This window comes from Pelmatolapia mariae, linkage group LG14 (genome assembly GCF_036321145.2).
Source record: "Pelmatolapia mariae isolate MD_Pm_ZW linkage group LG14, Pm_UMD_F_2, whole genome shotgun sequence".
NCBI lineage: Eukaryota > Metazoa > Chordata > Actinopteri > Cichliformes > Cichlidae > Pelmatolapia > Pelmatolapia mariae.
In genome coordinates, this window is record NC_086239.1 from 17,598,662 (window position 1) to 17,623,258 (window position 24,597).

Genomic DNA, 24,597 nt, shown 5'->3' on the forward strand with positions numbered 1-24,597 from the left:
TCTATAACTATATTTCAATTAATTGCGCTGGTAACGTCATGCCTGTTAAAGTTGTCATAAAGACTACAACACATTAGTTGTTTACTTCAAAAAATTGTCAGTGTATATTTTTCAGACTGTTGGTCTGTTCTTTAAAATGTTTGGTTTAGTTAAATGGGATTTTTTTTTTTAAATAAAATAATTGTCCTTTAAAAGTCAGGCAGGTTATTATCGACCTACCAACCCCACTTCAGATCAGACAAAAGAAAGAGTTTGACACTCCGGCTTCAAATAAACTTCAACTTTGCAACGCTTTGTAATTAAAAAACAAAAGTTAAAATGCGTGATTAAAAGTGTAAGTATAATTTTAAAAAAGTACCTTATAAGAGTCAAAGATGGGAGACTTCACGGGGATACGCTGGTCTATAGCGCCCTCTAGTGCCAGAAAGACGCAGCAAGGAGCGACGAATCGTAGTTTATTGTTCTCCCCAAGTGTGTTTGTGGTTTCAATGAGTTCGTCCTGTGTATTTTTTATAAATTCACGATGTTTTAGGGAAGCTGCTGTCTTAATGTCCTTGCGTGTCGTTCATGTGGGGGACTGGTGAGAGGGGCAGAGAGAGAAAGAGCTGTGGTGGCTAAAAAGTGAAAATGCACTGTGAACGGAGGAGTTCCTGGGAGGTTGGACTGAGCAGGCACCGGCTGCTCTGTGAACACTACAGTCTGGCACACAGACTGAGGCAGAGCTGCAGGGAGGACGAGTCTCTGAGATCTTGACCGCACCGGAGCTTTGGTGAATAGTTTGGGCAGCTGCTGAGCCCCTGAAGGCATCATGGTTGTGTCGGTGCGGAGCTGGGTCGCCAACGAAGGAGGGAAGCACTTCGTCCTGGTGGGGAAAGTTTTTGTCTGACATTTGAAAACCTCCCATCTCCACTTAAATCTGTTAACTGACTCGTTAATATATCTGTTATTTATCTTTAACTTACACAGTTCTCCAAGAACGCTCAAATGAATTTGTTGCTGCTCAGTAGTTACTGTGTTGAGTACATGTTGTATCCATGCAGTCTGCTTGGCTATTGTAGGGCAGCTGTGGCCTGAACTCAGATACAGATGTGCACGAGACTTTTACAGGCAGTTTCTTGTGCTGTTTGTGATGATGTGTTTTTTTTGTGTGTGTGTGTGTGTGTGTGTGTGTGTGTCTCTCTCTCTCTGCGTGTGTGTGTGTGTGTCTGCGTGTGTGTGGGGGTAGATTCTGTGGCTGGGAGTTAACACCTGGCTGTTCATCAGCACCTTCCTGCTCTACTTCACTGGACAGCAATACCACTACCTCTACAAGATGCTCGGGGTGAGACCTGATACATTTACATGCACTTTCTAGATGTGTTGTGTTGAACTGAGCTTAAAGAAGGAAACAACCCTTTACTGAGCCCTTACATCAAACCCCTTCTTGGCTGCATATGTTTGATTAGACATAAACAGATTTTTCAAGATTTTTTATTTTTTTACATCTTGACGCGTGAGGCAGGAAAAACTCATCAGTGACCCTGAGGGTCATGATATTGTTGATGCCAGCTAACTTTCACAAAAAAACCCCTGAAAATAACAAGGTCACTCTTAATGATATAAGTGGCAACTGTGTTTTTACCAGCTGTGAGAATCGTATAAGTGACTTTCGTCTTCTGAAATCACACTTTTTCCTCTACTCTGTCATTTCCACCATATCATTTTAGATTAATTATAAATTATGTACCTTCATTGGTTTTCTACAAAGTGTAGCTCCATGATGTAGTGATTCACATATTTGGCTGATAAGTGAAAGATCCCTGGTTCTGGACCTGGGAGGAGACACAGATCTGCGTCAGGAAGGGTATAAAGGTCTGACAAATCCAACTCGATGTGGGGACCCCTTGTGAATAAGGGAACCGCCGACAGTAGCTTTATGCAGTAGACCTACAGTGCTCAGGTCATATGTGTGACTTTTATACTATTTTCTGCTAAAAATTCGATTCTTATTGTTGTTAAGGAAGAGATAAAAGCACCACGTATAGTGGCTTGTGATTGTGACCTCCAGAACCAGGGAGCAGGGACACGAGCTGGGTCAACCAGTCGCACACACACATAGAATCAGGTTTAGATTTAATGCCTGCTCGCTCATGCGGTGTAATTTTTGTCACAAGGTCTCAATGGTGTCTCTGTGGGCGTGGGTGTGTGAATCTCGATGCATGCTTGTGTGAGTGAAAAAGTTCCTTGTCTTTGGAAATAATAATTGCAGTCACTACTTCTGCACCAGATCTGTGATTTTCTCCCCAAAACCATTTTTCTATGCAAATATAGCAAAAAAAAAAAAAAAAGCGCTCACCTGCATTCTGTGTTTAAAAAAATATATCAAACTGTGCTGAACAAACTCCAAACTGATAACTGAAATGTGCCAAGAACAAAGTTTAGCACATATAATACAGTATGAGTATTTGTAAATGGAGTTGTTAAAGCACAAAAAAGCTAGTATGAAAAGCCAGCAGATGAAAAAAACAAAGGTAAAGCTGGAAGTGATAAAATTAGATGTGGCAGCGAGCAGCATGTGCGAGCTATTGCACTGCGTGTACAGTGGATAGCAAAGGGGAGAGAGGGGCAAGTGTGGGCACGCTGCTGGCTTGACTGAATGCCTTACCAGAGGGCTTAAGCTTATGTGTGTGTCTGCACGTGTACGTGTGTACATGCAAGACGGAGATGTATTTCGAAGGCAAACTGTATCCAGCTCTAACTTCAAATATCCAACTTTTCTCCTTAACCTGTGTAACTCAGGTTTTGGGGATGTACAGAAAGCAGGGAGGATATCAGACCTCCTGTTTGGTTTTGGCGTCAGCTGTTCTTAGTAAGGTATGCTGAGTGAACGTGTGTGTGTGGGAAGTCTTTAAAAGGTGTAGGCGTCTGATTTATAAGCATGCTGGTCTTCCCCCATCACCTGCTATATGTAGATTTTAACTCTTGACCAGTTGTTTCACCGCATTCTTAGATTTCAGCATCTGTTGTACAGCACACTGCGACAGCTAATCACTTGAAACTGGTGACTGACCAGAAGCTGCTGCTGCCTTAAGGAATCGCATTGTTTTAAGCGCACTTCCTATATTATGTTGCATCTCTTACAGCCACCACAAACCTTTACCGCTATTTAAATCCCCCATCCCTTCAAAGGCTGGACTCCAGTTTCAGACGTGCTCTCTGTCTTTGATCTGTGCTTACCTTCATCTCTCACACCAGTCATTTCAGTTTCTTGGGGATAATCAGAAGAGACGGCACCTGCAGCGCACGCTCAGGCTGCCAAGAAAGTGTTTAAATGTGCTGTGTTTACAAGATGCCAAAGGACGTCCAACTTTTAAGCGTGAAAACAGCTTCGATTGTCGAGCTCTAAGATTAAGATTTGTAAAACCACGTTACACAGCAGACGTCCCCCCTGTGTCGCTTCAGGTAAACTGTTCACTTGTCATCCAGTTGTTAGGGGCCTCTACTTAACCTGCTCTGTACTGAAAGGATGACAGACTGTAAAACTTGCAAGTGGTGGCAAAACAGTGGTGTAGTCAGAAGAGTCTTTGAGTGTATACTTAGAGAATAAACAGTGTTTTCCAGTCTTTTTAAATCCCTTTTTAAAGCCAAAAACTGGATGACTTCCAAAATAAATGAATGTCTTCGATTTAAAGACTAACAGACTCCTAAAGGGGTCCTTAGCTCTCTATTCTGAGAAAGAAAAAGATAGTTTTATCTAGCACTACGAGCTATTCAATTGGCCATGACTGAATAGCTCATATCTGAATGGGAATAATCAAAAATGTGCACCTTAATCCACCAGGCCACTTTACACCCACCAAATGAGGCCCAGTGTTGGCAACTTGCCTAACAATGTATGTGTGTGTGTCTGTGTGTGTGTCTTTCCCAGCTAGGGTTGTGCATCAGCAGGGCGTCTGCATCTGTGCTAAACCTGAACTGCAGCCTGGTGCTTTTGCCCATGTGTCGCTCTTTGGTGACCTTTGTACGAGGAACACGGATGGTAAGAAAGACTAAAGCTCGGATGGATCATTGGAGTTTTTAGGGACGGGAAGAAGAACTTCCAAGTGGGTTTGGTTGTATCAGTGAAAACAGGGTGTGGGGCTTATTCTGTAAAAGTGACTCATATATTGTAAAAGAACTGCTGAAAAATACAGAGGCAAATATGAATGTAGAAACATAATAGGATTGCAGTCTTGATTAGGGTAGAAGGAAGAGGATTAGTTGGTGTTTTCATTGAATCCCAGCCACGTGGATAATACTATTGTCTGTGTGACACACACACACTGATGCAGATATCAAGCAGAAAGACACGCAGACTGCTGGACAAGTGCAAGACCTTTCATGTGGCGTGTGGCGTTGCCATCTGCATCTTTTCTGGTAAAAGCTGTCACTCATCACCCTGCCTCATATTCATTCATGTATCACTGTGTGCCTGTCTGTGTTAGTCTGTGTGCTGAATGTATACACATGAATCCAGCATTTCTCAGCATTTCTGCTGAACCAGCTGTGATGCTCTTCTTGCTGTTTGTGTTTCTTTTTACTGTCTATGTGTCTGTGTGTATGTTAGTCTTATGAGTCTCCTCCTATGACATCATGGGAGCCTCAAGCAGCTGTGGGTCCACTGGCTCTCTGCTTTGCAGGGGTCTTCCTCTTATTCATTCATATGTTTCTGGGAAGCCTGACCGGCATTGCTGTTTCTTATAGTTACTTGCATGTGTCACAAAAAGCTGAACCGCAAGTGAAGTTAGTGGTAAGCCACATGCTGTGAGCTTTCCCGCAGCAGAGATTCGGGCATTGTAAAAAGGTCCTGCCTCGCTCTAAATATCTGACTAATTAATGTGATTAATGGTGGTTGCGGAGAAGAGCTGGCCAGATGATGATTGTCAAAATTATGCATTACTGATTACTGATAAAGTGATAAATAAGGCCATTCATTCATCAACTGAGAGTGTTTAACCAATCAAACTGCATTACTTGATTGCTTATTAAGCAGGTTCATCTCCATGGAAGAGAAAGACTGATGTTCACCAGCTTACATTCATACATCAGCATGCTAACTTGCATTAAATAGAAACAGAATGCCTGTATTTTTTTCAGAGCACATTTTATCGCGGCCCATATAACAGTTGGAGTGACATTTTACTTAAAACCAAAATGGTCAACAAGAAGCAATCCATTATCTGGGGACTGGGAATGTCGGTTAAAATCTTCCATTCTGTGGTTTCACAGATATTGCAGCCTGGGTTGATCGGCTGAGATTTTGGCAGCAGAATGACAGAAATAAAAAAAACAAAAAAACTTCAAATGCTGGCATCTGTTCTTTGCCATTGCATCACCTGTAAACTTAAGTTCTTCTTTTATCTTCATCACCACTCACCTCTCAACTCATTAAACATTACTCAGCAGTTCCCTACGCCTACATATGCATCCCCCCGCCCCCAACCCCGGGGCAAAGTTCTCATGTGCTGAAAAACAAAACTCAGAGACAACAAATGACAACAAAAGGAGGCAGCAGGAGAGACAGAGACGGAGAGGAGGAAGAAAGAAAAGAGCATTAGAGGAGGCAGTGGGAGTGATGAAGGATGTGAGTAGGGAAAATAGGACCCTTGTGTCTCATGATCACACCCTCTAATTCCATCAGCTGTTGAACAACTGCGTGGTTTGGCCATGATGTCAGCTAGGAGTGTGTGTCCTGTGTGTGTGTGTGTGCCAGCTACTAAGTGGGGAGGTTGTTTTGCTGAGTTTTTGCTGAATAGACAAAGAAATGTTTGTATGAGTTTCTGAAGGCAGTTCATTTGAACATGTATAATTAAGTGAGAGCGTGTCTGTTTGAAGTCTTGTATGTGCGCACTAAATGTGTTTTAAATCAGCACAGTGTAACGCTTTGTTTCTCCTCTAGTTATGCACGTTTCTGCCCACCTGGTTAATGTTGTCAGATTCAGTGTGAGATACTCAGATGACTTTCCGGCTCTCAATTTGGCTCGCTACAGAGAAGAGGTGAGACTCAAGCACACCCCCGTGAACTCACCATCACAGTGACACGTCCCACCGCAAATCCTGTGCTTCAAACAAAGACATGCTTGAAACTTGTTGTCTGACCACACCTGGAGCACATGAGCAAAACAGTCCTGCACACCTGGCCATTCACAATGTAAAACACCCACTAAAAGAAAACATGATTGCTGGATTGCCAGATGTTCAACTGTCTTTTATATCAAAGCTTAAGCTACTGTTACATAATCAGAGAAGCATTCATTGTGAAGCACACTAATCTCTAAATCTGAAAGCATCAACCTTCTTTGAGGAAGTGAGGAAAATATCCAAATATGTCCACACTTTCAGCCAGGGGTAGCCAGCCATGTGCAAGTGAAAGCTAGTCGTCTGGAGATTTTGTCTGCTGATTAGCTCACCTTCAAGAACATTCTAGAAAGTCACCAGCTAAAGTGATGTGTTGGAAAGAAGCCTGCAGACAGTTTTCTCTCCAAAGCACAGACTTGGCTTCCTCTGTGAGATCAAAAACTCTTCATTGGTCCTCACAGAAACGGATGCAGAAGAGTGAACACAATTCTTATTTTCTGCTTTCTTTCCTAGGACCCCATGCTGATTATTCTGACCACAAGTAAGGACTACTCTTTGTCATGCACTATGGTACAGATTAGTGGCTTTAGAAAGAATAGGAAGTCATGTTATGTTTTTGAAATAGCTTCAGTTTTTATATTAAATTAAATGGCAAATATTGCTTTAAACATGTGAGCAGACAATTCCCTTATGTATTTGTATGTATGTTTGTGACCCCTAAGTACTTTGTTGGCTTTGTCTCCATTCTGTAACTGAGTTATTGTCTTTAGTCCCAGGAGCCACTGGTGTGCTGCTGGTCCTCATCCTCTTCCTGATGTTCATATCCTCCTCCTACTGTGTACGGTAGGCTAAATCAGACCACCATTATAACAGTCATCATAGTCTTTGTATTAATAGAAGCGAGGAAAGAACCCTCATAGACTTGATGAGCAACTGTAATTGGGATGAATTGGAGCCCGGCTCCACGTCTCCGCTCCTCAATACAAACATGATTTGTATTTATGTCTGTCTGTCAGACAGAAGGCGAGACATCAGTATCTCTGTGTTGTGTTTCTTCGCTTTTGTCTTTCTGTCTGAGCTCATGACTCATTTTGTGTTAGTCAAAGTGAAATGTAAGCTGGAGACCGTGAGGAGGCACAATAACAGAAGGTTGTGGGAGAGAAAATCACTGCTCTGTCCTTATTCAGGTCATAGTGGGTCACTCACTATACGTGTATTAGTCTTCCGAATGGTCTCCCTGATTTCCTCGGTAATTGAACAGGGGATAAGAGGCTTTTCCAGACCACTTAAGGCTTTAGATAAGAATTTGGCTAAGTGGCTGGAGTGGTGGGATGATGGCGGCTGCACAGCAGAAGAATACCTGCTTAATGAGTCACAGTGATCCACGGATATGAACTTACTTTAAAGTCTCCAAGGTTATTTATGTTTTACGGATTGCAGTACCTTCATGTCTGTTCCCTGTTGCCTTTAACAACATTAGAAAGTGTTGAGTTGTGAGAAACTTTGCGTTACGATGCCCATGGAGGAGAAAATGTGTACTCTACGAGCTCATCTAAAGACTTTGAAGAGAAGCCCACTTTTATAGCTTAACGTATAAAAAAGAAAAAATCACAGGCCACAGTGTTTAATTTTTTTCAAGTGAGTATATGCATGAAATGAATTCTAAGATGCAATATTTTTATGCATTTATTTTTTGAAATGGAACTTTCCTCTCCAAAAATTCCTTCCACTTTCCCAGGAATGATAGATTGGGATAGCTTGAGTAATCTCATCTAGCATCATTTCACTTCATGATCAAATACAGATAACTCAGAGAAACAAAAGACCTTTATACTACATGCCAGAGAGCGATACGTTGCTCTAATAGTTTCTCTTTTAAGTTCTTAAAATCAGATTTATGCTGTGTTTAGTTGTTATTTCTGGAGAATGATTATCAGATTAAGCTATTTTTTGATTAGTACAGAACTAGTCTATAAGAATGATATGACATTGTTGGGTGTAACAGGATATCTTAGCCACCATGTGTATATCTTAGCTACAATTAAAAAGAGCTGCATTCAAAAAGGGAGAATACAGAGCTTGGTTGTTGTCTGCAGTGTTTATGGGGGGGTTGTTCTGTGTAACGACCTCTTTACTGATCTTTGATGTTCTGCTCACTCAGGCTCTGAGTTGGGAGTCTGTGCATCATGTCCTTAGTAAACTCTGATCGTCTTGTAATTTATTACAGCATGTCCAACTATGAGATCTTCTGGTACACACACAACCTCTTCATTGTTTTCTACGTCATCCTGATGATGCACATGGTTGGGTAGGTAGCACTAACAGTGCATGTGGGTGTTTGGGTTTCCCCTCTACACTTGTGCAACACACAGAGACATTTCTTTTTCCAAGGAACTGAAAGTCTTTCAGGTAAAATTCAAATGCAGGTACCAGTCATGCCATTCAGCCAAGTGCTTTTTCGCGCCTGTTTTTTCTTCTGTGTGGTTAACTCGCAGCCCCTAGTTTTCCTTTTAAACCTATTCAGGCTGAGTAGTGGTAAAAGAGTGATAAGTAAATGTGCGAGAGTGTGACTGATGAAAACATTATGTTGTTTTCATCAGTGGAGCTCTAAAGTATCAGACCAACATAGAGGCACACCCCCCTGGTTGCTTCAGAGCCAACCAGAGCAGCACCGAGCAGCAGGGAGATGAACTGGATACGAGTGAAGAAGAGGAGAGGCGATGCAGCGAGGACGCTCACTTCCAGCCACATTATCCCCAGGTCAGAGTGTGTGTGTGTGTGAGTTGTCCAGGCATGTGTGTTATGAGCATATTTACATGTGTTTGTGTTTCAGTTTGAGTTGAAGGAAATGTTTGTTTAAGTCTTTGTCAGCGTTTTGGGGTTTGTGGTTGGGCCTTTTGGATGAATGCTGAGTATTTGGGAAGTGTTGGTAGGAGCTGGTCCCATTGAGCAGGGGTGTAATACTGCTAGGGAGGGGCTGCATCCTTTCTCTACATCAAGGCCTGTTTTTGTGTGTGTTTCCTCCTGCATGTGTGATGATGTGTTTGCACTTGGTCGTTAAGCAACGAGCTGGTTCCATAAATCCCCCTTTAAGTACAGTTGTGCTCCCAGGGCTTTACTGAAGCTGCGAGCAATTAGTCTGTTACAGGTAACTGCCAACAGAAAGGAAGAGAAAAACCTCACACTGTGATATCAGTCGATTTAGTATTTACTCTGGTGAATGTACTCTCTCTTTTCAGCTGGATTTGATTCAGAGTCTCCTCGGGTTATTGTGATGGGGAACAGGCTGATGGAATTACAAAGCCTTGTTAGAAAATACCTGGTACACATTTCTGTACTAACATTCGCCGACTTAGATACATTCCCGAGGGAAAATTCTGCTGCTGTAGTTTGAATGGCCTTGATTATGCAAAGTTTCAAATCGCCAAGCCTCATGATTCAAACCATTTTTCAAATACTGATGCCACCAGAACAGCGGCAGCAGTCATTGGTTTGCTTACAGTGCTGTGAGAAAGTATTTGCCCCCTTTGTGGGAGTAAATTCAAAATGCACTTTTTAAATAAAGACTTAATTGACTGAGCAAAATAAATGAAAACTCTCTCTGCTTGTTAAATCGTGAATTAACTGCGATAAAGCAGAGTTTCTGGAAAGCTAGCCTCACTTAAGCCTAGCTGATTACACCCAGACCTGTTGAATCAAGAAATCACTTAAATACAGCCTGTCTGACAAAGTGAAGTAAAGTGAAAGATTTCAAAACATGACACATCATGTCATGATCTTAAGAATCTCAAGAACAGATAAACATCAAAGTCACTGATATCTTTCAGTCTGGAAAGAAATACAAAGCAATTTCTAAGATTTTGAGAGTCCAGAGAACCACAGTGGGAGCCATTATTCACAAAAAACACCAAACAAACTTGGACCAATGTTCCCTCTAAGCTGCGCGCGTGCGCAATTGCGCACTGCTGGCACGGTCTCTGCGCACAGAAAATCTGCGTTGCGCACAGAAAAAAAATCTAACCTGAATTGAAATTAAAATTAATACTTTAACAATTCTGTTTTGCAGTGTTAGTCAGTAAGTGACTGGCTGCTCCCGTACGGGATTAGAACGATGCCACCTTATCCCATAGTCCAGCCAATAATGCGATTCACATTCGTATATACGCTGCTAATCAACGTCGTTGACAGGCTATGACAGCGTCCTTAAACCGGTGTGTTAGCTAGCAAAGCGGCGTGGCTGATGTGGAGTGAAGCCACGTTAATGACAACGTGTACAACCACTGGAGATGTGAGCAGGACAGACGGAACAATTGACGGAAAAAGTCAGGCCTGACTGACAGGTCTGCAGGTATCAGGCTGTTGTTCTCCTTTATCTCATAGTGGACAGAAATTATTTTTTGGAATGGCACAAATAATTTGTGTGGCATCAAATTTGATGCAGAACAGCTGATTGTTCTGTAAATAGTTTGAAATGTTTATTTAAAAAACGGCCTTGGCTGCATTTTTAGGTAAACAGCTGCAAAAAACGTTGTTGTTTGCATAACTCAGTTACTTTTTTGAAGAAGTAACTATATAATTAATTGCCCAACATTGGTCTTTATATACTGTATTTTGCAGACAGAGTTACAGGACTCTCTCCCAGACCACAGACTCATACTCATAATACAAGTCAGAGCTTTATAAAACAAAGAAAAGAAAGTTGTGTTTTCAAAATTGGAGTTCAAGTTAGTTTTTACTTCCAATAGTGTTAACATACTACACAAGTATGGACAAGATTTTTTTTTTACTTTTCATTGTAAGTGGGCTAAAGCAGTTAATTAAAATAGTCTAACATAAATGTAAATGCTGTAATTTGATTATTTTAGTAAACCATGTAACTTGGATGAATTCGATGCTGGCGTGACCACAGTGCACACGTCTGCTGTTGCTCACAGTGGTCCAAGGGACTGCTCAGGTTTGTGTGTTTGCTCAGACACGTGAAAAATTAGAGGGAACATTGCTTGGAACCAACAAAACTTATCCGTTTCTTTTTGTATTCCACTCGTTTCAGTAACCAGGAACTGCGATGGATCATGAGCCACATGAGCTATTAAGTCATTGATTTTTCAGATCTTTCCTTTTATGTGACAGTGTTGGGGTCACACCAGAGTAACTGCTGAGATCTTTGAACATAGTGACATCGCAAAAAAATAAACTCAGGAGAGCAACACACATGACGTAAAGCTGTCTTTGTGAAATTGCTTTCATTATCTATCCCATGTGTCTGGTTTGTACTGTGTTGTTTCTGTGTGTGTAGACGTGGCTGTGGGTGTCTGGTCCTCTCTGTCTCTACTGTGTGGAGCGTTTCTACCGCTACATCCAGAGCCGTGACCCTGTTACCATAGTGACAGTCATCAGGCACCCTTGCGATGTCGTGGAGTTGCGCATGCTGAAAAAGAACTTCAAAGCTCGACCTGGACAGGTGAGTTGGTCAAATATCCGCTGCTTTTTGGAGAGAAGGGAAATTCCACTCGTTTGATTCATCTGATGATTTCTTTCTCTCGACATACCCCCTCTCTAATCCCCCCGTCCTCCTTCTTTTAAATCCTGCTGTCTCTCCGTGACTTCCCATCCTCCTCTTTTTTCTCAGTATATTCTTCTTAACTGCCCAGGTGTCTCCTCATTTGAGAACCATCCCTTCACGCTCACAATGGTAAGACCTTCTGCAGCTCGCTTTAACGCATTCCTCTGTCATGACACAGTGCAAGCACACATATATTCTGTATAAACACGTGAATGCAGATGTTTATTAGTAGATACTCAACACACCGCTGATGACTGGCACTTGACTGACACCTGAGCTGTGCAGTAATATTGTGTTTCACGCTGTGTATTGATGCTTGCAGGATTAGTTCAGATTCCATGATACAGTAGGAGAGGATAAAGAAATCCCTGTATGCTCACACAGCAGGAAGGGATGGAATCATTTACACACACACACACACAGCCACATACAAAACCCACTGATTCCCACAAAGGAGCGCAATAACTGTGCATGCCTATGCCTGGTGTGTTGTAGAGCTTTGAGGAGGAGGGTAGAGAATCACTCTGACAGAGAGCAGACAGACCCCTGAGGCTAGTAACACTGTCTGCCAACAGGAAGGCCGTGCGTGTGTGTGTCCATCAATGTGTGTGTGTGTGTGTAGATTGTTAAATTTAGTGAAAAGAGCTGCAGCTATGTATTGTATATGTGCTGACCCGTGTGTTTGTGTGCATGCCAGTTTTTCTTGTGTTAGCTGCACGTGTCTCTGTGTGTTAATGTGTGTGTTTGTATTCTGAGTAACTGTCAGCCCTTTAACTCCTCACAGTGTCCCACAGAGAATAAGGAAACTTTGGGCATCCATCTGCGAGCTGTGGGAGACTGGACTGGTGGGCTCACACACACACACACACACTCACACAGAAAAGAGTGACGCACAGTTTCTATTCCCTATCAAAGCTGACAGGATGGAAGCTGTTTTGTTTTGTTCTCTCTGCTGAGGACACATTTCCGAAGAGCTGCATTTTGATGTGTGTAATCATCCCCTGTTTTTTTCTCTTTGTGTGTGTGAGTGAGTGTGCAAGACTCCTTCTTTGCCTCAAGGGCAAGATTTTTCCCACAGGTTCATTATCTTCCTAGAAGACCTTATTTAACGAAGTTCAAGAATGTTAAAAACAGCAAGAATGCAGTTTTTAACATTCTTGAACTCCATTAACTAATAAAACCAGAACGAGGACTTGATGTCACTTGGACACAGTATGTGCAGTCTGTTCGGGAAAAAGGACTGGTTTGCAGCCAACTTAAAGGAAATATCTTTTAGTGGAAGTTCTGGCTAAAACACTTACTCTCCTTTCCACTTGCTTTGGTACACACCCTAAACACATGAAGGGAAGTTAATCATCCTGGATGACAGGATGAAATGAGAAGGACAGAAATGATGTACTGAAAGGGCCTACATCTCTGCATGGTAACGATATCTGTACTTTTAGTTGCATTGCTCATGACCAGTGTTGGGACATATATCACATATAGATACTGTTGCTAGATTTATTTTGAAGCAGCTCCATATACGTTTTTTCTAAGCATTTTGATCTTTTGAGCACAGGCTTCTCCCTCAGCCTTTTTGTCCCGCATCAGCGTATTTTTGTTTGTTTATCTTGTATCCTCCAACTTTGCATTTTTTTCTGGTTATATTTAAGATCATAAAAGGATGACTGATGGGGGTTTGTACTGATATGTGGCATATGTGAGGTTACGTTGCAGTCATTAGTTGTTTCTGAAATTTAGGCACGCTGAGGATAAACACTAACGTGATGCAATTAGTACTGCAACTCATTAGTCCTGACATGAAGTACATGAGTAATTAGATTTTTAACCTCCCCGGGTATGTGTGTGTCATCATCTGAAAATTGTCTACAAAGGGAACAAGAACAAAATCAGAAACTGATTTTCATTTTCAGCACTTATGATCAGTGACAGATGTCGCTTTTCAGCATTCCAGTAGGCCAATCAGCACCATTCATTCAGAGTAAAAATTACAATTAACTACATAAAAGACAAATGAACCATATTCAGAGCATCAGCAGACTCATAAATAGTTTCTAGAAATATCCCTGCTTGTCTGATTGTTCACTTGAGAATTCCCTACAAAGGTGAGGTGTGCATATTTTTTTTAACTTGTTAAATTGCAGCTATGCACCAGGACTGCTGTCCTGCCACATCCTGCAGCTACAAAGGGTTTCTCTGAGTGGAAAGATTATTACTAACATTGATGAGTTAGGACCTGTGGCCCATGATGCTGGAAATGTGTTACAGGCCAATTACCTTTCAAAAATTTATGAACTCTTACTGGGAATTTATGCTTCAGTGGGAAATTCATGCTGTAGCTACCTCGTAACTGCAAACACTTCTAAAACCCTATAATCCTACCTGCAACCTAATCTGACGTGCAACTCCTTGGAAATGTAAGAACACGTCACCTCGACGCAGCCTGCAACTTTAACTAACAACTATTGCAACCATTGATTCCTCCTGTCCATTTCTGCCTTCTTTTTCTCAGTTTTTGAATAAATCGGTGAAAGAATAAGGATCATTGTCCCATTACAAGGAATAATGATTATAGCATCAATATAAGGGTTTCAAGGGACTCGAAGGGAGCTGTGCTCTCCCTTAGAGACAGGATGAGGAGGTCGGACAATTTAGAGGGCCTCAGAATAGAGCTGCTGCTCCTGCACATCGAAAAGAGCCTGCTGAGTTAGTTGAGGGATCTGACTAGGGTGCTTCCTGGACACCTCCCAGGTGAGGTAATTGTAGCATGTCCTAGTGAGAGGAGACCCCCGGGGCAGAACCAGGACTCGCTGGAGAGATTACATCTCTCAGCTGAAAACAACTCTGTGTCACCCTGGATGAGCTGGAAGAGGCTGGGGTGATGGAAGTCTGGGCTTCTCTGCTCAGACTCATGCCCCTGCAACTTGGATCCAGATAAGCAGTAGAAAATGAATAGATGGAAGTTACATTAACAGAAGCATTTTGTATCTAAATATTCTAATAGGCTTGAGAGCATATATGACCATTAGGAGATCCCTCTGTTTTTTTCACAAATCACACCATGCCTGAAACTATCTCCTCTCCTCTGTCCTCAGAACGATTCACACAGCTGCTGCTTCCTGAGCCAAGGATAGACATGGAGATCCTTCCCATGGCCCAACAGAGGAGATACCCCAAGTATGTTTCTGTGTGTGTCTGCGTAAATAATGTGGCTGACTTGATTTCTCATGAAGGCTCAGAATCCCAGAATGGCTTAAGGTTTCAACCTTTTGACCTCTGACTCAGTGCTCTTCCTGCTCTGTGTTTGATAGACAGTCAGATGAGTTAAACAAACCATCAAAGGTCCAAACCCCCTGGTCTCCTGTGTTGGAACAAATTTCATTTTTTTAAAATAATGGAATATATTTTGACCATGAATATAAATATTTCAGAAGTGTTACAGATTCCTGTACTCATGGTTATGTGACAGTAATGGCAAACCACACCTCGTATGAATGGCCCTCACGTTATTTATCTTGTATGTAGTTTCATGTGTGATATCTTCTTAGTATTCTGCGTTACATTGAGTTACGTTTTTGTCTAATTTTGTGTGTGTGTATTCTTGATCACACAAGAGAGCGAGCAGCTGTTGTGGAGATATGTGTTTGGGGGATTGCTGTCTATTTGTCAGTTCACCCACACCAGAGCACAGACAGACAGACACACGCACACACACACAGACACACACACACAACTGCACCCAGACTGGGATTTCAAATGCAGGATGTTTATGTGTGTTTGACCCAAGGGAGAAATATAATTGCATATGTGTATATTTATCTAGGTAGCTTCTCAGCCAACTATCTTTTGTGTTTTTTGTGTTGTTGTTTTTTTTTGTCCACATTGTATGTTCAGTGTTTATGTTGATGGGCCATTTGGAGGTCCATCAGAAGAGGTATTCAACTATGATGTCAGTCTTTGTGTTGCCGGTGGAATAGGAGTCACCCCGTTCGCCTGTGTGCTGCGTGCGCTGCTGTGAGTTCTTACAAAAATATATTATATGCTTATAAACGATGCACAGATTGGGCCTTTATTAATGGACTTCTTCCTTCTTTCCTTCCTTCCTGCTGTACACCTAGTGATGGCTGGATGGGTTTCAGGTTGCAGAGGCTGTATTTTGTGTGGGTCTGCAAGGAACTCCAGTCCTTTTACTGGTTCGCAGAGCTGCTGTGTGCTCTGCATCACAAGGTCAGGACAAACTCTGGCTGTTAGAACCTTCATGTTACATGAATCATGCTGGAATTAAATGGCAAGCTATAATTCAAGTTTTCTAATTGTTTGTGGCACTTGGCAGACGAAGGTCAGAGGTTTATGTGTCTGTGAGACAGCAGATTTATAGTTACAAACATTAAAAGTAGTATACTTGAGCAAAAAGCCTCTGTTTTTGGTTTGGTGGGTTTCACAATGTCTTGAGGCTGTTTGTAATCTCACCTCTGCTTCTGTATGTCAGAAAAACCTAGAAAATAAATGCTGCATGTATATCCTGTATCGTACTTTATGAATGAAATCAAATACACATCAGCAACACTACAAACCATGTTTTTAATTTAGCTCTGGAACGAAAACAGACCGGACTACTTTAATCTGAAACTGTATATCAGTCAACCAGACAGCTTGCAGGTAATTGTGGCACACACACACACACACACCAGTGTTTGTTTTTGCTAATCTTGTAATTTTATTGTATTTCATTGTCACTTGCTCTTCTCGGTTTATCTTTTGTTAGATTTTAAGAACTCCACCCACTAGAGGGCGGTGCTTTACAGACAGAGAGAAGCTACAGCGCACTGCGCAGTTTAAAGTGTAGTGTAGTTTTCCAGACTGTTCCATTAAAGCAAACGCTTTTGTTCTTTTAGGCGATGTAACAGCCAGCCAATATAGAGAAAATAATTCTGTTATATTAGTTTATCAAAAACATTTTGAGGAGTTTTGAACGTATTCGTGCGACTCTCGCGGTGGCCGTCTGATTACGAAATTTACGTCAGTCGGACCCAACCGGACCCTTGCTTACTTTAAACTGTCCGGAGCCTCGAGTCCTCTGGGGTCCGCTCTGGTCCGAGTACCTACTTCATTCATTTTTTAAAATTTTGTGACCTCGGTGACTTGTGCACCGAGAATTTACATTACAGTATAGAAACTAAGCGTGCGGCCCGAGCGGCGAACTTCAAAGACGTATAACAGGAGGTTGTTAGCCGTCGATTCTGAAGCTATCCGTGTCCGCTACGGGACATACAATCGACGTATTGACATAAATATACATTATAAGCAAGGATAAACGGAGTTCTGTTTTTGTATGGCATACGTCAAACCCTTGCTATCTCCTCGTTAGTATAGTGGTTAGTATCCCCGCCTGTCACGCGGGAGACCGGGGTTCGATTCCCCGACGGGGAGACATCGTCTTTTTATCCGTTTAGCATCACACAACATATCTGGGTGTTCCCATCAGGGTTGGGTTACTCAAAAAATGTTTGGCACATTATTCATTGCTTTTCTCAAGAGTAACAGGATACATTACTTAACTACTTAGCTAAGAAAGTAATTTGTTAAGTGTAGCCCAGGTGGCAGAGCAGGTCAGCCACTAATCAGAAGGTCGGTGGTTCGATCCCAGGCTGCTCCAGACTGCATGCCAAATATCCTTGGGCAAGATACTAACCCCATGTTTGCCTACTGGTGGTGGTCAGAGGGCCCGGTGGCGCCAGTGTCCAGCAGCCTCGCCTCTGTCAGTGCGCCCCAGGGCAGCTGTGGCTACAATGTAGCTTGCCATTGCCTGTGTGTGAATGACTGAATGCGCTTTGGGGTCCTTAGGGACTGAGTAAAGCGCTATACAAATGCAGGCCATTTTTAAATTACTCTTTACATTACTGTGGACTGCGGTTGTTGCTGTCCTGGACGCAGATTGCATTTGAATTGCCCTTTGTTGCAATAAAAATAAAATAAATGTCCAAAAGCTCCAAACTTTCAACTGTGTTAAGGTTCACCAAACCAGCCAGTTTATTGGTTGATTCCCATTTCATTTACATTCACCTTTTTGTGACTAAATTTCCTTTGCTCTACTAACAGTAGACTACGCAGCTATGTCCAGCACTGGTGGCCCTTAAATTAGATACCACATTCTTTTAGCCTCTAGGAGAAAACAGGAGAAAACAACAGACTTTTTCACTTCTTTGATTTAGAGAGATGTGCACTTTATCTGATAGAAGTCTAAAACAAAAAATGTTTCTCATAAACAGCATAAATGTTTCTTTGTTATGTTTTTTTTTCTATAGTAGTAATAGCATTAACTTTATGTACCATCTAATGCAAATGTGAATTCAAAGCATCCTAGTTTTTTATGCTTTTTTTGCAGCGCATGTCTGAGGAGAAGTACCGCCCACTCACATCAAGGATGCAGATTGGTCGGCCCAGGTGGAAGTTACTTTTTGATGAAATTGGAAAATCCAACAAACAGTGAGTACAGTGGGACTATCCAGTGAGTCTCGTAGCTGTAGAAACGTGTGTATAACATTGTTGTTAAAATTGATCTCTATGTGGTTTCAGTAAACGTGTTGGTGTTTTCTGCTGCGGACCGAAAGGCATCTCCAGGACTCTCCACCGACTGTGTAACTCACCTCAATACAATGGAACAACATTTGAATTCAACAAAGAGTCGTTCAGCTGATTAAACTTTAGAGCTGGTGCTACACTGTCAGGGCATATCAGTAGAAGTCATCTACTTTGGGGTGGATGGCTTCTCATTCAATCATGGGAAAAGTTTTTAGTTAAATTAAAGTTCTTAGTACCTTTGGACAATCATGGTTGCTTAAAAAAAAATCTTGGATTTTCATTTGATATAAATACTGACTGTAAAGTTAAATAATGATAGACTATATTTATATTCAATCTCTGTACATGTTTTTTAAAGGTCCGGCACATCGAAACAGCCTGTTGGGTGCTTTAAATAAGCTTCAACTTTGGTTTGTGATCCAATCAACATGTGAGAAAAGCTTGGAGTCTCCTGAAGCTGCTGTATCATCCCTGCCCTGTTGCACCCCTCTGTGGAGTAAAATTGCATTCTCATGTTGGAGTCGAGTGTGAGGAAAAAGGTGTGACTCAGCCCTAAAATGCCCTCAACCACAAACACAACAAGGCATTAACCATGAGGGAATTGCTCTGCAGACCAGCGCCTGAAACATCACTCAGGGATGAGACAGTTTTTATTTAGGAGGTGGTGGGCTGATAAACGCAGCACATTGAAACAATGCAAGCAAATCAGCTGATAATCAAGGGATTTTGTTTGGTGTCAACTTCCAGCCAGACTTTATTTGACCTTTACTCGACTCCAGACTCACACAAGTCAAGCTTGATCTTATCACAGTATTAAGAGACTTAAGAGCCAAGCCCCCACCTAGTTCTAAATATCCAAAATATATGGATATCTTCTACATCCAGAATCAACTGGCCCAACATTTGTTTTGTCAGCATCTAAAATATACTGCTCACACATTCTTAAGTCTTGCTTATTACCAAGTTGTAATCACCCTGGATTTGTCGATGAACGCTGACTAAATGATGATCACATTCTTCAAATACAGTGCTTAACAAATTTATTAGACATTAAACCACTAAAACTGATTTCTCTGTTCGGGTAATTAAGTGTAATTTGGTATCGTACTCAAAAAATAATAATAATGTGCTTTACTATTTTTTCATACTTTTGTAAAGCAGTAAACTTGAAAATGAATGGATAATAACAATAATTATATTTTAGCATTAAAGGTATTTCTATTAAAGAACCTGTGCATACTGGTGAATCAACTATTACAGCAACATAAAAATGATTTTAGTAATTACCAGTACTGTTCATTTAGGGCAACTGTGGGCTAAATTTACACTGGGGCGATGGTCGAAGAAAATTGTCAAGCACTATATGTTTAGCACGTTTAAACGCTCAGAAAAGGGGGCAAGGATTTTAGGTCTCTGCAGATTGTTACGGGTCTGTATGTTTCTCTCACTGTGGAAGGATTTGTAGACAGCCTGAAGGGAAGTGTGACATTTGACAAAACTAAGAGGCAGAAAAAAGTATTACAACACTTATCTCAGAGTCTGAGGCAGTGTGGTTTAAAAATGGGCACATGATGATGCAGTCTTTACACACACTACACCTCAAGCTTTTTTTTTGCTTTTTTTTTTTGCTTACTTTATTTATATTGTTTAAAATAAATGTACAATTTGACATGTCAAGGTTCTGCAGGATTTTGGCAATTTTTACTGAGTAGACTTACAGGTATATAAAGCTGGCACAATTTGAGGTTATGATGATTTACTGGTTTACTTTAGTATTTGTCATGTTTATAAGCTCTGATTTTTTTTTTCTTTTTTGAATGCCACAAACTGGAGACTGGAGGTTTCTCCAAAGAATAAACATCTTGATTTTTTTGTCTGATCAACTGAGTAAACATTGTAATTATAATTTGAAATTTCTGACATTTATCTAAATCTTTGGGATCAACTTTCTTTTTTTGGCACAAGTATGAAATAAATGATTTATATTTATTACATCTTTATTAAATGTACTGTTTTCAATCATTGTGTGATTTAGTTTTACATTTATTTATAATTGAAACTATACATTTCTAGTCTTAATGACCACTCGAACATCGCACTGCAGTGCAGTAACTGAACAGCCCAGTCAATCAGCATTACATGCAGATTTCTGCCGCCATGCTGCAAAACACACAATCTCCTAGTTATTTTTAAGTGATTATCAACATTATTGCATAAAAAATAGGCAGCAAATTTGCATCAAGTTAGATTTTTAATGAAGCATGTACAAACTCAGGATTCATCTTTGTAAGCACTGTAACAACTACAGTTAATTTGCTTGTGAGAGGATTGCAAGCAAAACTGTACGCTGTCTTTTAGCATCAGTTCAAATACAGTAGAGAGTACATTAGAAATTTAGTCAGTGTTTTCTCTGAAATCATATTTTTAACCACCCAAACTAAACTCACAACAGTGGTTATTGTACATTTTTTACATTTATCGCATTTTTCACAAAAACCCGGAAGTTAAAACTACATCAGAAAAACTACTTTGAGCCTTACTTCCTCAAGGAATCCCAAAATAATTTTTCTATTCCGAATGTGTGCTGACTGAATGCAAAACATTTTAAGGTGATCCTCCCAGTGGCAGCTCCCTGCTGTTCGCTTATAGTCTCTTTTTAAATGGTCTCAAATCTTAAAGGTTTGGTTCACCTGTCTCCATCACGCTAATACAAAGGAAGTTGCTTCTTGTTGTCTACCCTAATTAGATTAGATAAATCCTGCAAACCCATGTAAAGTTATTTTTAAAACCTGTAACTGTCTGCGCGGACAGCTATGTTGCTAACATGGTGATTTATCAGTGCTATCACCACTACCCACTTCCTTTCTGTTGATTCCATAGTAGATACCTGCAAGACACTGAGGTGTAAGTATGTTTTTCTTGTTTATATGAACTGCATTTTCCTTTTTTTTTTTTAAGTTGCTTCACTGGCTCATCTGTACATGAATATATTTTAAAAAACATAATCAGATTCTTGTTTTTAATTGGCTTCATAACCATCACAGGGTTGTGCAGTATCTGTGTTACAGAGTGGTCTGATATGAAGATGATCCTTCCTCTGAGCTGCTATGCAGTAATGGCTGTCTCTCCCCGTAGCTTGATGCTCTCTTCTTCCTCTGATTGCGCTTCCATTTCCGTCTTGCAAAAACAATGATTACTGCGATGATTGCAGCAATCAGAGCTCCCAGAATCCCGGCACCCACGAGCCACTGCCAGATCTCTTGTGCCTGCTGGAGGTAGGGGTTCAGGAACTCTTGAACAAACCTCTGACCTATGGTGAGACAGATAGGATAGGACAGTAAAGCTTAAAGAAACTGTCATTTAGGAGATATGTTTACAGTTATGCACTGACCTGGGTCCAACAGATAGGCATATTCATATCCAAGAGCCTTATTGGACAGGAAATAATCTCCGTTTCTATAAAGAGGCAGGAAGGGAACCATATAATAGCCATCATTGTGACCAATAGGGGCATTGGTGCGTGGGTAGCTGTTTCGTGGAGGCTGGTGGTTCCTGAGCCAGCGCTCATAGATACTAATGAAGAGAAGAAGTGAATAAGAAGAGAAAAGGGACAGAAAGAAAAACTTACATGAAAAAATTAAATATATATCATGATTCTACATGATATGCAACTTTTCATCCTTACATCTTCTCTAGGTCTTGCTACTTTTATCTTTCTCACTGCATTACACCCAGTGTGTGCAGTTTACCTGTGTGCCAATAATATGGGCGGATAAGTGTTACTATACCTGTCAATGAAAGCATGATGTAGCAGGAATATTGGGTCATTAGCTGAACCCTGTACTGATGACATGGAACCGTTCATGAACATATGCAAGGCGTTGTGCAAGGTGCTCTGGCCTGACACGGCCATACCCGTCTGTGGACTTGCAAAACCTGCAGAAGGTGCATGATACAAGAATGACAACAATGTTTACACAGGAAGATAACGCTCAGGGATGAATGTAGTAGTAAACAGTTTGTAGGTTTATATGAGAAAAGTGTTTGTGCAGAGAAAAACGTGAGCTTGGTGGAACAAAAATGAGAAGGAACTGATATATTACGACTTAAAAGTCTTACAGCTCACCTGTGCGACCAAAAAACGTAATTTATTATAATTAATTTCAAAAGTTCTCTGAGACAAAAGGGGAATCATTTTCATATTAAATACATTTGAAGTTTTACCAGAGTTGATGTCCTAATGAAGGAATGTCCTCTTTCACACCTCGCTCAAATGCACTTGATATAATTTAATTCAGGACTCCTTCAGCTTAAGGGACAGCCTGTGATTTACAACAAGACTGGAAGCATGTCTAATTATATAACGTGTGCAGGATGTGTTAAACTCCAACAATAAATACATAAAATAACTAGCAGGTTTTAGTGTCGATGTCTGCATTAGAGTTTGCAATTCCTTGTACACACACTGGTTTGTATCTACCTTTTGTGTTTCCAATGTGCCAGTGCTCATTCACAAGCTTAATAAGATTAAGCTGGACTTTGGTGATTAAACATGAAAGAAGAGAGGACTAACACAAATGTATGTGCGTGTCTGCCTCTCACTCCTACCCTCTAGGACATTTCTAAAGCTCATGTTGGCCAATCGGTCCATGGGTCCTGTCTCGTACTCTGGGAGGCCCACAGCGAACTCCACATCAGCTGAATTGGGAAGTCGTTGCACACGATTGGTATCATGGTTGCCGGGATTACGTAACAATGGACCCTCCCCCGTGGCATTACATAATGCTTCTCGGCTGTTATACTCCTCTGACTGGGTGCAGATAACCTATACAAATGTATAAATGCAAACGTGTAAACATACATGTTTCTTGGGCTGTTATAGTTCACAAACCTGCGGGCCTCCATAAGGCTTTAATATGGCTTTCTTACAAATAGTATGGATCCTCTGAGCAGCTTTGAGCATTAATAGGCATTAGTGAAAACTAATGGAACTCTCTGAGTATTCAGAACAATGCTGCTTTCAAAAATCATAATTTTTTAATAAAAATCTCTCAAATACTTGGATTAACAGGATGAACCAACTTAATCCTGTGGGCTTGTTTTTACAAGAAAATGAACTTTCAGTGAGTTAATGTATAAAAACTGTTTAAAGGACCACATATAATCAAATATGGGTATTTCCACTCTAAGACACACTGAAACCCAGGGCATGAGGATCAATTTTTCTTACCTTCCATGATGAGAAGACAGAGGCAGGGCTGATGAGGTCGGGATTAAGGGAGTTGCGTCCACCCATCAAGGCATCGGTACACACGTCACAGGTCTGGGAGTTCCTCCAGTCCCAGTATGGGATGGTGAAATTAAAATCTCCTGTTAGCTTCCTGATCTCATTCTCCCAGTGAAGCAGGAAGACTCTGTGCCAGGGCAGAAATGCTGCAGATTCATGAGCAAAATCGATATCTTGCCATACATTCCCTGGTCCTCCCAGGAGGGCGTCTCGGGACACATAGTAGTGCATCCACACAAAAAGGTCATAGGTGTTGATGTCAGAGAACATGGGGTTCTCGCCATTTTCTCCCATCTGTGCCCTTGTGCCAGTGGCGATGACATAGTCACGATTGATGGTGTTTTTACCCAGGTTCAGATAGGAGATGAACTTCTGCTGTTCAGCAGTCGACATAGTCAGGATGTTCCTGCGCACTGATTCTCTGTACTCAGCACAGTTTGAACCCCAGTAACCAAACCTGCACTCGCCACAGTTAAAACCTCCATAGTTTCCAGCACAGCGGCACGTCCGGTTGAAGAAAACTAAAGGCCAACGCTCTCTGTCATCAATCCCACTGTGAGGGTACTGGGGTCCATGTGGCTCATCTGAAATCACCACGTCTGTGCAGAAACCGTGGCCTGACAGGGCACCACAGGCTGAGCCATCGCCATCCCACAATGGACAGCACTCTTTGGTCCGCAGTCCTTCTGAAGTGGCACAAGGGCGAGGAAACTGGCTTAAACAAGCCCCAATCAGCTGTAAGAGAACTAAAGACACACACAGTCTTCTCATGGTGAAAAGTCAAAGGCACTCCACTCAGGGGGAATATAAATTCTTGTTAAAAGTGTGAGAACCTCTTGTCCTCACAGAAGTTTAGGGAGAGCAAAAAGCAGCACCAGCAAATAAATTCACTTACAAAAAGTTACTTCCAGTTAAGCAGAGAAATACAGGATTACACATTTCCAACTTTTGCTGTTTTCCCCCCTTTTTTCTGTTTTGTAATATTTACTCCTCTAACCTACCATCTAACTAGCTACCAAACCTCCCTCAACCCTTACACTCATACACCCAGCCAACAGTCCCTTGT

General features: G+C 41.3%; 2 protein-coding genes and 1 non-coding gene across 5 annotated transcripts; 2 read left to right on the top strand and 1 right to left on the bottom strand.

Moving 5' to 3' along the window:
* Positions 1-598: 598 nt before the first annotated feature.
* On the top strand, positions 599-20,958 carry LOC134640844 (NADPH oxidase 4). Of its 3 annotated transcripts, XM_063492850.1 has the most exons (19): positions 599-865; positions 1,226-1,321; positions 3,908-4,018; positions 4,311-4,395; positions 5,918-6,015; positions 6,610-6,637; positions 6,867-6,939; positions 8,324-8,404; positions 8,697-8,856; positions 11,393-11,557; positions 11,726-11,788; positions 12,444-12,504; positions 14,758-14,839; positions 15,557-15,676; positions 15,781-15,889; positions 16,253-16,321; positions 18,048-18,148; positions 18,239-18,300; positions 18,603-20,958. In XM_063492850.1, the coding sequence occupies exons 1-19, from the start codon at positions 809-811 to the stop codon at positions 18,773-18,775; spliced, it is 1,794 nt and encodes a 597-aa protein (XP_063348920.1). In that variant the 5' UTR covers positions 599-808; the 3' UTR covers positions 18,776-20,958. The 3 variants fall into 3 exon arrangements, with proteins under 3 accessions (XP_063348920.1, XP_063348921.1, XP_063348922.1); XM_063492851.1 differs by lacking the exon at positions 8,324-8,404; XM_063492852.1 differs by having other exon boundaries at positions 18,239-18,714.
* trnad-guc (transfer RNA aspartic acid (anticodon GUC)) lies at positions 17,021-17,092 on the top strand. Its single transcript has one exon. It is a non-coding gene; the product is annotated as a tRNA-Asp (tRNA).
* tyr (tyrosinase) lies at positions 20,448-24,597 on the bottom strand. Its single transcript, XM_063492853.1, has 5 exons — positions 23,475-24,597; positions 22,853-23,069; positions 22,033-22,180; positions 21,636-21,817; positions 20,448-21,554 (listed from the first exon to the last, which is right to left on the bottom strand). The coding sequence occupies exons 1-5, from the start codon at positions 24,300-24,302 to the stop codon at positions 21,307-21,309; spliced, it is 1,623 nt and encodes a 540-aa protein (XP_063348923.1). The 5' UTR covers positions 24,303-24,597; the 3' UTR covers positions 20,448-21,306.